At 35.9% G+C, this 14,182-nt stretch overlaps 1 protein-coding gene across 2 annotated transcripts in view; it reads left to right on the top strand.

Annotated features, from left to right (window-relative positions):
* The window catches only part of KHDRBS3 (KH RNA binding domain containing, signal transduction associated 3), a 77,527-nt gene that overhangs the window by 33,584 nt on the left and 29,761 nt on the right, over window positions 1-14,182 (top strand). For both annotated transcript variants that reach the window (XM_042839891.1, XM_042839892.1), the window contains exons 3-5: window positions 2,099-2,215; window positions 4,353-4,499; window positions 8,366-8,505. In XM_042839891.1, coding sequence (XP_042695825.1) covers window positions 2,099-2,215; window positions 4,353-4,499; window positions 8,366-8,505 — 404 coding nt within the window. The remainder of the gene's footprint in view (window positions 1-2,098; window positions 2,216-4,352; window positions 4,500-8,365; window positions 8,506-14,182) is intronic.

Below are 14,182 nucleotides of genomic sequence, written 5' to 3'. Positions count from 1 at the left end.
CCTTCCCTTCCCTTCCCTTCCCTTCCCTTCCCTTCCCTTCCCTTCCCCTAGTTTGAGTGTTTTCATTGCAGTTACATGTTTCTAATCATAAAGTCAAAAGTCTGTATAGGAAGGGACTTCCAAGACATCTCTGGCCCAACCTCCTGATGACCTCATGAATGCTCTCAGCTTGACAGATTTCTGTACCTTTGGGCAACCTGTTTCGAATCTGTTTTCCTTGACAGTATCTAAAGAAACTGTAAGGAATAAAATGAGGTACCACAGCAGTTAAAGGTGTCACCTTAGTATTTTTTGAGATTTGATCTCTTAGTCTCAGAAAAGGCTAGTTCATGAAAGGCCTTTTGCAATAGCTTGTGTGGACCAGTCATCCATAGCCATTCATTCACTTGTATCCTGTTTCTAAGTCGGGAATTGAGCTTGCAAGTACTAAAGAGAGAAGAATTGCGTTTTCATTTTTAATAGGCTTTTTTTATTGCTTGCATTTCTTTTTGTCTCAAATTGAAGTAGGTGAACTGGAACTGTAGACTTTCTTCATTGTAGGAGAACTAGAGCTGGACTACTTTTTCCATCAGCATTTCCATTGTAGCAACAATGGAGTTTGTAAGAACTGCTACTGCCCTATTGTCAACTGCTATTGGATTTGTCTAGAGAAACAGGGAGATCAAATGAGCCATCTAATTATGGAGGGCTCTAATGAGTCTTCCATAGTGGTTCTTTAATGATACAGTACTAGAGGAAGAGACAACTGGAAAACAGTTGCATAAATGAGTCCAGAAAAACAAGTAGTCTAAAGGTGTTTGTTTTATAGTGTCGCTGTATATTATTTATGCCTAAAGCTCTGTTACCATAAGTGGGTCGCTTTAGATTGCAGCTGTTTGTGAATATTGTGGTTTTATAAAGCTTTGCAGAGCATAGTAAATATACCTGAATAGTAATCTACAAATTTGGGTATTATTTATAAGAGAATAAATTAGTGCTTGAAGTAAGTGCCGTTCCATACAAATTTCAAAATGTTTCTCATGTTTATTGGCACATTTTAGTATGTGGAAAATAGTGGCTGTTTACTTCAAATTAATCTTCTCTAACCATCCTTCAGATTTCATGTATCTTCCAAAGTGCGTCACAGATGGACAAAAGCTACCTATTGAATTTACGTACCTTCTCTCTCTATGCATCTGGGAATAAATGTGTTGTGCAGGTCTCTCGTGCCTCTTGGCTCCATTGAACCCAATTTTTTATCTTTAAATGGTAGCAGACAGATTCTTTTTTCTTATTTCTCTGCTCTGGGTGGGGTTTTGAATTTGTGTTTTTGACTCATCTTCCCCTTGAATTACCTTCTGGGCTTAAGGAGCATCAGGTATTCACAGTAGCCTGTTTTGATGTTTTGTGCAAAGGGAGATGTTTGGGTTTTCCCCAAGTAATATTGTTCCTTTATATTTGTGGTGCTCCATTACCTTCCCCTTAGTTAACTTAATAGTGTTTTGCCCTGGTTAGGAAGTGCAGCTGGTTTTGGTAAACTTCAGTGATAATAGAGGTTGAGTGACAGTTGAAAATGCCTTAAAGAATGTTCATTTTGGTTTGAGACAGGAAATATAAGCATATAAATTCTGGATTTAATTCCCTGTTTGTTTCTGTGTTTTAGTGTAGGGTATATGAGTTGCTATATTACTTCATAAATCTTACAGGCAGCATAAGGCAATTCAGACTTTTTCATTTTCAAAACTTTTGTTGGGTGCTACTGCATCTGTGAGGGATTGCTGCCAGCTTTGTTTTTATGGTTATATACCTGATAACAACTGTTGAAAAACTGAATTGCAGTTTGAACACATCTGGTCTCAGCTTTGAATGTGTCATTTATCTGTGCTATTTGAAAGTTCTTTGAGTTCAGATACTTCTAGATTTCAGTTGGCATCTGGTAGTCCGTAACATGCTGTTAACTATCCTATACGTTTCTTCTTAATGACTGTCAGTTATGATTTAACACTTCTTGCTTTTCTTGCTTTTTGTTCTTGCTAGAACAAAAAATTCTTTCAGCAAATTTTGCTTTTTTCTGTGCTTAGAAATCCAATGTTCATATTGTCTTTTTGTTTTCTTACAGTTTAACTTTGTGGGAAAGCTTTTGGGTCCACGTGGCAATTCTTTAAAACGCTTGCAGGAAGAAACACTGACAAAAATGTCTATTTTGGGAAAAGGTTCAATGAGGGATAAGACGAAGGTAAGACTTGAGTATTTCAGTAGAGAGTGCTTACGATACCCTGAATTTCCTCCTAAATTTTTTGGAGAGGTCAACAAGTCCTGTGACAAAAAGTCAGGGAGCAAATAAAAACATAAAATATGCTTGTATTAACTAGATTCACATGGGGTCTGTTTTCTGTAAGGAGCCTGTTGTCGCAGTCCACATTGAGGCTACTACAGATTGTATGTATAGTCCCAAAACTAGAGTTCCTGGGAAAGTAACTGTGGCATTAGCAGTAGCTCATTATAGATAGTCTTACTCTGCTTATAACCTGTAGTGTTCACGTCACAGTGTTTTCACCTTAGAAGGACTTTCAGATGAATCAAACAAAGTTATTTCATAGAAAAGAGCACTTAGCATTTAATAACAAAGAATAGACAAAGAATAACAGACAATTAAAGCAAATTAAGTACAAGTAGGAAAAAGTAATCACAGCCCCAATTTAGGATGCTGTATACAACTTAAGTCAACATCTGATTGCAGTTGTTTTAATGGAAGGTATTTGGTTATGGTGACAGTATGCATTGCAAGAAGCCCTAGCAGACAGCAGAAATCTACAGCTTCACGTACGTGTGTGCAGATCAGCTTCATTCTTACTGTGGTGACATATCTGTGAGAATGGTGAGACACTGGAACGGGTTGCCCAGTGAGTTTGTGGATGCCCCCTCTCTGGAAGCACTCAAGACCAGGCTGGATGGGGTTTTGAGCAACCTGGCCTAGAGGGAGGTGTCCCTGCCTATAACAGGGGGTTGGAACCAGATGATCTTAAGGGTCCCTTCCAACCCAAACAATTCTATGATCATGTGATTCTATGATCCTATGATATGACTCAAGCTGTAAAAAACAAAGGCAGCGCAAATCAGTAACAAGATCATCATCATCACCTGCCTAGTGAATTGCACTTTTTAACTGATACAAATTAAAATACTACTTTGCCTGTAGTATGTCATGATTTACTGGCCTCCTTTTCTGGCCAGTAATGTTTCTGGCCACTAATGTTATCTAAAATATGAAATCACTCCTTGCTGTTCCTTCTGTATGAAAAGGAATAGCAATCTACAGTGAAGTGGAGCTTAGAATGTAATTACTAATTAACAAGTTACTGGTCAGGCTGGCAAGTTCTGAGATGTGACTAATGCATGCATTTCTTAGAAAATCATGGAATCATAGAATTCTAATTGAAATATCAATGTGATATTTAACAGAAAATCAAGTTACATCATTATGATATAATCCTTAAAATGTGGAGAGAAGCTTTGTTTGTTCCTGTAGATAAATAGACTACACATCTTTTTCTGTCTGACACTAATGCAGGTACTAAAACAAGCAATTTAATCATCGCTGCCTGAGCAACGCTCAAAGCAGTAGTGATTTGGGTTGAAAGGGACCTTTAAAGATCTAGGTCCAGCCCTGCTGCCATGGACTGGAACACCTTGCACTAGACCAGATTGTTCAGAGTTCATTTTCTTGTGCTTGGGACCCCAGAGCTGGATAGAATATTGCAGGTAGGGTCTCATGAGAACAGGAAAAAAAGGAGCAGAATCACTTCCCTCAACTAGTTGGCCACACTTCTCATTTATTCTTTGAGAACTCATTCATCACACCATCTCAGTAAGAGGAAAAAATAGATGAGAAGTATTTGAGGAGTGCATTAGAACTAAGAGATGGAAATAATACTGGCAAAAATCCTTCCATTGTGGAATATCAGAATAAACCTACCTCTAAAGATGTTACTTTTGAGAAAAGAAGCTTTCCATTTTATCTTATTTATTTCTCTTTGTGTTTTCTATATAAAATTGGTGTACTTGGGGAAAACTGAAAGCTTTCTGCCTTGTAGTACTATTCCTGTATATGAGAAGGAGCTGCTGAGTCCTATTTTGGGTTATTAGGCTTCTAGTATTTGTAAGCAAATTGATAATACTCTGATATTTAGCAACAAGCTTGTTTGAAGTGTATTAGAAAAGTATAAAATTTTAAAAGGCTTTTTAGTTGTTGATATATAAATGTGAACAGACAGTAAGCATAAATGCATCCAAAGCAATTCTAAAGCCTACATTAAAATGTTTAAAATGATAAAGTGGAAAAAAAAACAAAACATCTTTGTCTGTTTTCTTAGGAGGAAGAATTAAGAAAAAGTGGAGAGGCAAAATACTTCCACCTAAATGATGACCTTCATGTTTTAATTGAAGTGTTTGCTCCACCAGCAGAAGCATATGCCAGAATGGGGCATGCATTAGAAGAAATCAAGAAGTTTCTCATCCCTGTTAGTATTTATTTCTATATTTCCTTCTTAGACTTTGATCAAAGTAATAAAATTGTGGAGAATAATCAATTAATAAAGTATTTTATCTTGATGCTTGTTAAAGTTATTATTTATCTTGATAGTCCCAGGAAAAATAGTTTTTAATGTATGAGGCAATTCCTTTGTTTAGAAAGTGCTACACAGAATTCAGAGAAATCAGAATTCAGAAAAAGTTTTATTGAATAAGCATGCTTTGGTTTGTATATTTCTTCAAGGTGTATTGTTTTCACTTTTATTTTGTACGGTGCTGATAATGTTGCTAAATTTTGTTCTTGATTAGTATAAGATCTTGGAAATGTGGGAGATTTAAGTAGAAAACTTTCCAAAGGTTCGTATCTTGGAGTGACAGTAGTATGGGTATTTGTGTATAGTTAGTATAGTAGTGTAAGAACCAATTGAATGCCTGTTCTGTATGTCCTCTACAGCCTGAGCGGAGCTGCAAGTTCTGCTCTTGGGTGAAGCAATTGGTGCTGATGGCCTGAGAATGCTACCATATGTATTTTGGGGAATTAATTCACTTTGCATCTATCTAGATCCTTGAAGCTGGAATTCCGTGAGTGACTTGAGTTGACCGTGTGTTCCTAGGCTCTTCTGACTTGCACCTTTCTTAGTGAAAAGTAGTTCACATGCTCCCGTACTACTCCGTGACACAAACCAAAGCAAGTTTCATGTGAACATCAGGAAGCACTTCTGTGCTTTGAGAGTGGCAGAGCCACTCCTGGTACAGGTTGCCCAGAGGCAATTCCTTCTTAGAGATCTTCAAAAGCTGCTGTATGTGGGTCTGGGCGCCCTACTTTGGGTGTTCATGCTTTGGCAGGGATTGGGCAGACGGACCCCAAGGTCCATCTAAGCTAAACTGTTCTGTGTTTACGATTTATGTTCTGTTTCTAAATAACCAAGCACCAGATCAAAAATCTAAGAGTTCCAAGTAGCTTTTTTGACATACATTTACCTCTTTTCATGTTCTTCTGTTCAGATAAACAAGTGGTGAGGAAAAGGAAACCCAGCAGAGTATTTCCTCAGTAGGAATGCTGAGCCATTTTAACATAGCAGGTTACTGTATTTACGTGATTCAAATTTGTGTGAATACTTAAATGTCTTCTTAGTAAGATGTAAGGAGATTGTCTGCTTTAGTGGGCAAACAGCTGTTTCTAGATGAAGATGCACATGATTTGATAAGAAAAGCCTTTTACATTCACTGGAAGTCAGAGTGTATGTCTGATTCCTGTGCAGGAATTTTATTCCTTCATTGAGCTTAATTTACCTTATGTCATAATAAATATACTTAGCAAATTATAGTCCTTACTGCCATTAAACCATCAAAATTAGACTGATAATGAGCAATTCCATTTATTGGTTAGACATTTCTACTCATGTTTTGATCATTGCCTTGTTTGTACTGAGCAGAACTGCACAATCTCTTATGAAATGTGAGAGCATGTCTTAATTTCCCTTTGGCTTTTCAAATGTAATCTTATCACAGTTGTTCTAAAACGTGCAATCTCTTGTTTCCCAACTCTTTGCAGCAGTAACCCCATGAAGCAATAAGGACTAGCTTTGTCCCTTCTATAAGTAATAAATATTAGGTTAACTGCTGCCAAATGCTATTTGATTTTATTTCCTGTAAGGTCTGGAAGAAAACTATCAGTTTTCTTCCAGAAAGAAGACCTGATTTCAATATATGACCTCAATTTTTGTTCTGAACAGTGCTAGCTAATTATGCATTGCAGTATTAGATGCTGATCCTTTATGGAAGATCTATGGAAGTTTTTCAGTTTCCAGATCAGGTCTGACTATCCAATCACAGTTGGTGCTAGAGTGTAAAATACAAAATATCCTTGCAGCCAAGTATGGTAAAATACTACTGGCTTACTTAACTCTTTTCAGATCCACAGCCAAGCACCTTTACATTGAAGTGAGCGTTCAACACCTGCAACAGTGTGTAACTTTTTCAGAATGACGTGAAAATAAGGCATAAAAGCTTCTGACATTGTTTTTTTGTTTTTGTGTGTGTGGTTTTTTTTTTTTTTTTTTTTTTTTTTTTTTTTTTTTTTTTTTTTTTTTGTTTGTTTGTTTGTTTGTTTTTGCTGTGCTCATCAAGTTGCTTTGACTCTTATCTGTCTTTTGGTATATTCTCTTCCTTTCCTTTAAATTATTGAGTCGCTTTCTTCTTGTCAGACTTTATGGTCAGTAGCACTTTTGATGCTAGACTTAGGGTGTTGTACTTGATTTTAATCTACCCAGAATTCAGTCTGGATTTATGTTCAGTAGTTATCAGAGCAATGTTTTTTGCCTCTTCCTTGGGGCAGTGTGATTTTATTGGATCTCAAGCTTTGTTTTACAGTGGAATCCATATTTCAAACGCTTAATATGTGCAGTTCTTGAAACTGTTCAGTTGATTCAGTCTTCCAGTTATTCCTCATCCTCTGCCAGCTGGTTTCTCATGCTATTTAGAGAACGATCTCAAACGGGCAGTTGTGATTTAAATTTCAGATCCTGTTGTAAAACAGCAGATAGACAAAATGTTTGTATAGTGCCACAGATTTCTCAATTTAGTAATTATCTTCATAAATGGTGTGTAAAGGAAAACTTCCATATTTTCTTTGTGAAAGCTTAAGGGAAGGAGAATGTTTCAAGGATAATTGAGATCTTTTTGTTCACAGAAGTATTAATCTTTCTGTGCAGCATTGTTTTAGAAGGAGTTTTTCAAAGAAAGGCTGCCTTATGGTCTTCTGGTATCTGCATAGTACATGCATGTAACAAAAATCAGATTTCTGGTAAGAGATTAAGATCCTTTGATTTCATAACTGAATTGTAAAATCAGTAGTATTTGGATAAACCTTCCTTCTTTGAAATGGAAAGATTTGCAGAAGATTTGCAGAGGATGAGAGTAATTTTTACCAGAAGCATCACTTCATTCTTCTTAAAGTACCTATAAATATTTTGATACTTAGTGTATATGTATAGATGCTGAATAAGGTATTCTCTTGATTCACTTGGCCATTTTCATTCTTTGGCTCATCTTATGTGGAGGAAAATGACAGTGAAATATGTTCAGTTCTAAAGAGTTCATTGTGCTATCTCTTAAATTCCTGTGATGTGCCAGTTTTGGAGGTTGTAACAAGGTCCCTTGAAAAGACTCTTGTGAGTTTGAGAAATATTGTATTAATTCCATGTAAATGACTTCAGCTTTCTTTTCTGTAGACTTTGAGTGAAGATTTGTACTGAATAAGAAACAAATCGTTTGTCTTCAGTTTATTCATCCTTGCTTATTTTAGAAATGAAGGTTTTGGAGCTCTTTTTGAGAGAATGGTGAACGTTTGATTGAATTTCATTTTTTATTCTCTCCTTAAATCCTGATTTTAATAGCATAGGTGGCTAATCTATCCCTTCTTCATGGGGGGCTGTTCTGAACTGTGCATTTCTTCTGTACCACATTGCAACATTACGCAGTAGATGTTTCCTGCTTTTAATGAGCTATCCATCTTAAATAACTGCAGGCCAGATCTCAGCTCAGAGTATAAGACCTTGATTTTTCTATTTTATTTTCACCTGTCATCTGCAGCATTTTAACATTCACATTTTAAGTGATAAACTTACCTGGAGGTAATATGCAGTAGGGAAGAAAAACATGACCTGAGCACAAATTGCAGTTAATGCATAGAATTCTTCTAGAAATATGCTTACAGCACACTTCTGTGTATTAAACTTTTCAGTGGGAAGTTCATTTAAGAGGAAGTCCTTTCCAGATCTTTGTTTCGCTGCTCGTAACTTGGTATGGTGGTTGAACAGTTTGCTTTCTCACCCTTTACCCTCCCTTGTTTCAGGACTACAACGATGAGATCAGACAGGCGCAGCTTCAAGAGTTAACGTATTTGAATGGTGGTTCAGAGAATGCAGAGGTTCCAGTAGTTCGTGGAAAGCCATCTATTCGAGCAAGGGGAGTACCAGTTCCTGCTTTGACCAGGTAGGTGTCTCAGCTGCAATGGAATTCCATTTGAATATGTGCATTTTAAGCGTATCCCTTCAAACATTTTAAAAACAAAACAATCTATTTAATGTACATTAGCCCTCAAAAATGAGAAGAAAGAAATAATTTCAATTCTTCAAAGATCATCTAAACAGTTCAGGCTGAATTAACTGAATTAACAGTGGTGCTGAAATTTATCCTATGAAAGCTGAATGATACACTTCAAGAAGCACTGTACATCATCCAAGATGTTCGGTCTTCCTGTAGTTGTTCGCTTAACCGTTGACTTCCAGCTCCTCCTCAGGCACGTGCAGGGATGATGTCTTGGCCCTGTGGAGCTCACAGCTTTTTAAAAGGTGTTCTGCCTCGATTTACAGATTTCAGAGTGATTTTTCTAATCTGTGGAGTATAGACATTCCTTTTCTTTACTGTATACAGTCAATTTTCAAGATCGTGATTAAGTAGTCCTACAGAAATGTTGTGGAGATAGAACTTGGATTTTGGCTTCTCTCATTGGAACGTTTTACATAAACGTAACTTCTGCTTGATCCAAGAATAGGAAAGTTTACTGCTTTTTTTGGGGGAGGAGATGTTTTGTTTTCACTCTGGAAACACCTTGTCTTTGTTGAAGTTCTGGGAATGACAGCTTTAAGTCCTCTGAGTCCCAAAGTGTGAAAGCAAAACTAAATGAACTCCGTAACAGTTTCTTTCACAGGAGATTGTGCCTGCTGCAGCTGAGTGCAACTGTTTTTTGTGGTGATCTGCTGCCTTTATCATGCCGCTATGGATCTTTGCTACAGCAGGCTTGAAACTTATATTGTAGCTTCTAAAATAGTTTTCAAATAGTGTTCTGAAGTGTTCTATTCTAGTTTGAGCATGCTGGAAGAAGTACTGAGAAATTATTGCACTTAAAAAAAAAATAAAATAAATCTGTTTATAGTTCTGTGTGTCCTGACAACAATTGTTAACACAATATAGAATGGACCTTAATTTAGGAAATTTACAGTTGGGAGCATCATGTAAGAATATAACTGCCTTCTGTATAACAACACAAATTTGTTGCTTTATTCTTAGTCAAGTAGCGTTAAGTAGATATGTCTATTCTCCTTCTTTTTATTTTAGTTCTTCTCAAAGTAGTGGTAATTATATCTTGAGGTTCCTGTCTTTGCCACTGTAATCAGCCATAAAAAAGTATTGCAAATCAGATCTTATTTGATTTTGATGATTTTTGTTTGCTGATTTACTTCAGTACCTTGTTTTCAACTTTTCTGCAGATCTGTATCAGAACTCTTTTACAGGTATTAAGGATTCAGTACAGACATTTATGGTTTTCTTGCATGTTTTCTTATTGCAAATGTATCCGTAAGCTAGAGTTTCTGTGATACCGAATATGAGTAGTTTGTTCTGATCTTCCATCTTTCTTACTGAAGTTCCTCATAACTGATTTCCTCTGTGAAGTATCTAGTACATACATACATAATTATCTGAGAATTTCAGTATAATAGCAAGTTATCACTGCTTCCATCTTCAGAAAATTATTTATTCAAGTCTCCTTTTTTATGCAAGACATGCACACTGCTATCTAGCTCTCAGTTCTTTGCAATTCATTGAATTGGCATGCTCTTGAACTATCTTCAGAGTAAATGCAAATTTTGTTAGCATGTGACTTGGAGATGGCAGCTAAAAACTCTGTTTGTCTACTTCATTTTTCGTATGATCTAAACAAAACTGAAAGACTGTTGTGGGTTTTTTTGGTCCTTTTCTTTAAGACTTTCTTAAACTTTAGTTCTCCTTTTTCCCCTTGGAAATTGAAGCTTTGCTTTTGCGAAAAAGATTACTTGAATGAGACTTATTATATCTCAGTAGCAATGGTACTACAGATACTGAGTTCAAGATCTCAAACTCATTTGTAATGCTGCCATTCCTTTTAGTACAAGTTGACTTCAGTGAGTAATATTTTCAGTGAAATAGGACTTTGTTAAAGGCTTTTCCTTCCCACGTTGAGACAGTTTGAGTTACAAGCGTGTGTGAGACCTATAAGAGAGGCTGAAGCAAAGCTTTCGGAATAAGAAAATTTACTTGCATATCTTCAAAGTAGTAGGCAGCCTGAGAAAACTTCTAAAATTATGTCTGAAAAATCAGTTCTAACCTCTCTTTATAATCTACGGAATATTTTTACATCAATCTTAATACTTACAGCATCCTAATGAGGATGTGATAACTGTGTTAAAGTTCCCAATTTATTAACTCTTTTTATAATACATAATTCATGAATAGTTTCACTTGAATACTAATTTTTGCCTTTTTACTACTTATCAGACATCTTGAAACTGGAGATAACGTATCTTATTAGGTGCCTTCTTTTATGACTAATTGTTACATGTATGTTTAGCTTCATACAAAAATTTCTCTTCGTAGAAATTAATGTCTTGTCCTTTCATATAAAATTCTAGCTTGTGCACAGGTATTCCTGTATATGGTAAGTCATTTCTTAATTGTTTTTATTTCACTGTTTCTGAATAGTTCCAGGTTTTCTTGCCTTGATTTTTTTTTTGGTGACTACAGAACCTGTACTGCTGCATGGGATTGTTGCGATCCAGGTCAACACCTGACTCTTAGCTTTCTTGACTGTCTTGCAATTGGACTCAGCCCAACAACCTAATTTATCCAGATACCTCTGCAAAGCTTTTCTACCCTCAGCCATATTAATGGTGTAAAGATGAAAAGGCAGAGGAAGCCTTGCTTTCTGTGGGGAGAACTGGGTATTGAAGCGTTCAATGATTTGGTGCTCACACTTAAAAATAATGTAATGGAACTCTTACTTTTCAGATGTCTGCTGTAAAACCTAGACAAAATTTCCTTTTTGAGGAGCATTGACTATAGCTGCCTATGCTCAAATGAAGAAATACTTCAGTGCCTTCTTTCAAAATAATGCTACACTGATTGACTTAAATTTAAAATATTGCTGATGCATGAAATTCTGAATGTTAAAATTAAGAAATTCCAATCATTTAGTCATAATAATATTTTACGAGGCTGGTCCTAAATTTCACAAGCATTTTCATATTGGATCCATTCTTGTATATACTTCCTACAGTTGTTCAGAGATACTGAAAAAGAGCTTCATAGCTCTAGCAGGTACTGATTTACTTTGTTTTTACTAAAAATACAAAAAGTTACAAACTGGAGCTGTGATTTTGTAATCAAAGTTAATAACTCATTGAGTTATGAAAGGAGAAGCTTGTAATAGCATCCAATATGTAATTAGGGAAAAAATGTAACAGGGCTACAGCAGGGCTGTTGCCAAGGGAAAGTGGTAGGACGTGCTAGATAGAAGCTGACTGTAATAGACAAGGGCAATAACTACTTTTTGTAAATAAATCATAGAAGTTATATAAGACTACTATAAAGTAGTAGTGATTATAAAAATTATTACTTTATTAGTTGTGAAGACAGAAGAAAAGTGTTTAAATAGTTGTTTATTTAAGTTGTATGAGCTGATAAAATGCTACTTCATTGGCAGTCAAAAATTATACCTGTGAGTTACTTCTCCAAGTCTAATAATAGTATAACCTGGTTTTGAATAGTACGAGTGGAGTGCTTTTCCTCGTGTCAAACTCTTGAGTCAAAAAGCAAAAGACAATGAATTACAAGATTCAGTGATGTAGTTGTTTTTATCTGAACACAGTGAGGTGCACTTTGAGATTTTCAGGTAGTAAAGTTATATAATTACCTTACAATCTGTACAAATAATGCTGTAGCACAGTGAAACATCTTTCTGAAAGGCTTGTTGTTTCATCCTTCAATGCATTCGTAATAACAGATTAAGAAAATTGCTTCATATACATTGTTTTTTTACTTGTAATTTTTTTTCTCATGCTAAATTGCAATTATAAATAATTTTTAGAAAGGTATCATGGGGTATTATTCAGATTCCAAGCAAATATTTTTCATGACATAGTAAACAAATTGTGTTACTATCACACATTATTTGGAGTACAGATCAGTGTACCAAAAAAAATCATATGTTTATTGAAATGTAATATTTTGTTTAGTTTAGGCCCTGAGGATAGGACTGAAAGACTTTTTACACTGCAAAATCTACAAGTTAATTTAACGAGTACTAGGAATAAAATGAGTTCTTACTTTAAACACCTAAATTTACATCCTCATTAAATACGCAGTTTTTTTCCCACTGGTTTCACCACTGCCAGACTGATACAATCTAGAAAATACAAACCAAGCTGATAACAAAAGGGGAACATTAATGTGCTTGGCTGTAGTGATGTTTTAGGGCTGAGTATTTCTTTGATAACAGGACTCAGTGGTCTCAAGTGCATAGACTATCACTTTTTCTTCAGAATATGGTTGGAGATCATGTTCACAGCACCTGGCTACAAGCTAAGTTTTGGTGTGTGCTTAAGTACTATTAACTGTTGCAGACAATCCAGTAGATAATACAGTTTATGTATGTGTATATAAACGTACTCAAGGTGTAGAATTTTCTTCATCCAGAGAAATACAGGGGATTCTGGTTAGCATACTAATATTCAGGAGTAGGTGGCAAAATAGGCAAACTTGTCTCTCGTGGTGCTTATATACTGCATGTTTGCAGTATCATAAATCTGAGTAATTACAGACAATTACAGCCTTCTTCAGAGTTTTTCCCTGAAAATCAGGGAAATTTTTTCACTGTGTGTGACTGAACACCAGTGCAGGTTGCCCAGAGGCTGTGGAGTTTCCTCCTCGGAGATCTTGGGAAGCTGCTTGGAGTTGATCCTGGGCACCGTGCTCTGTGTATCTGTGCTTGAGCAGGAAAAGAACCAGATGGACACAGAGGTGTCATCGCAGAGGTGGCCAAACTCAGCCATTCTGTGATCCAGTGAACATACTTTATAGGAGCAATCTGGTTTAACACGTAGTCCCTCTTAATTCCTGTCCTCTCGTTCTTACCTTGAGATTGATTGATAAATATTTCTTTACATAACTTCTGTTCTGTTGGTTTCTACTGGATTCTGTCACACTGTGTTGTCCTGAGTTGCCAATTATAGTCTCGAGTGCCTTAATCTACCTAATTTTTTCCTATATTTAAGTTGTTCTGTACTGTCGTTTGCAAATGAGAAAACAGGAGAGTAAATAAACATAGTAGTGTTACAGTTCTATTTATTCACTTTTAATTTACACATGCTAACAGCACCCTCTTAGTTTTCTGCTTTGAATTTTGGTTGCTATTTTTTCTTTCCTTGACATTGTTTGGCATTCAGCTCCAGAATAAGGAGCTAAGGATCTGAACTCATATTACGGTTTGTACAAAGATAGTACAATACTATACTTGCTTTATATGTTGTGTAACTTGTTTCTAAGACAGTCGGCTGCAGCATTCAATGCATTCCCAATAAGAGAAGTCTCTGGCTTTAGAACTTTGTCCATTCTTTCTTGATTGTGTTGCAAAAAACTTAATGGATGTTATAGATAAATATCTTTGCATTCTTTGCTGATGATTTCAGACTCTTGGCAGCTTCCCTGATTCCAGAGTGTTTGAGAGACTTGTAGCTGTTTTAGGCTTTTCAAAAATGCCTTAACCTGACATGCTTTTGAATATTTTAGACTTATTTTAATGGTCTCTGTCCCTCAATTTCAAAGATAGTTTCAGTTTTTCAATTGACACCTATTT

The sequence above is a fragment of the Centrocercus urophasianus genome, unplaced genomic scaffold, assembly GCF_019232065.1.
Source record: "Centrocercus urophasianus isolate 14NV4802_14NV808 unplaced genomic scaffold, USGS_Curo_1.0 seq_11, whole genome shotgun sequence".
Classification (NCBI taxonomy): domain Eukaryota; kingdom Metazoa; phylum Chordata; class Aves; order Galliformes; family Phasianidae; genus Centrocercus; species Centrocercus urophasianus.
The sequence above is the reverse complement of the archived record's forward strand: the minus strand, read 5'-3'. Positions and strand labels throughout refer to the sequence as shown.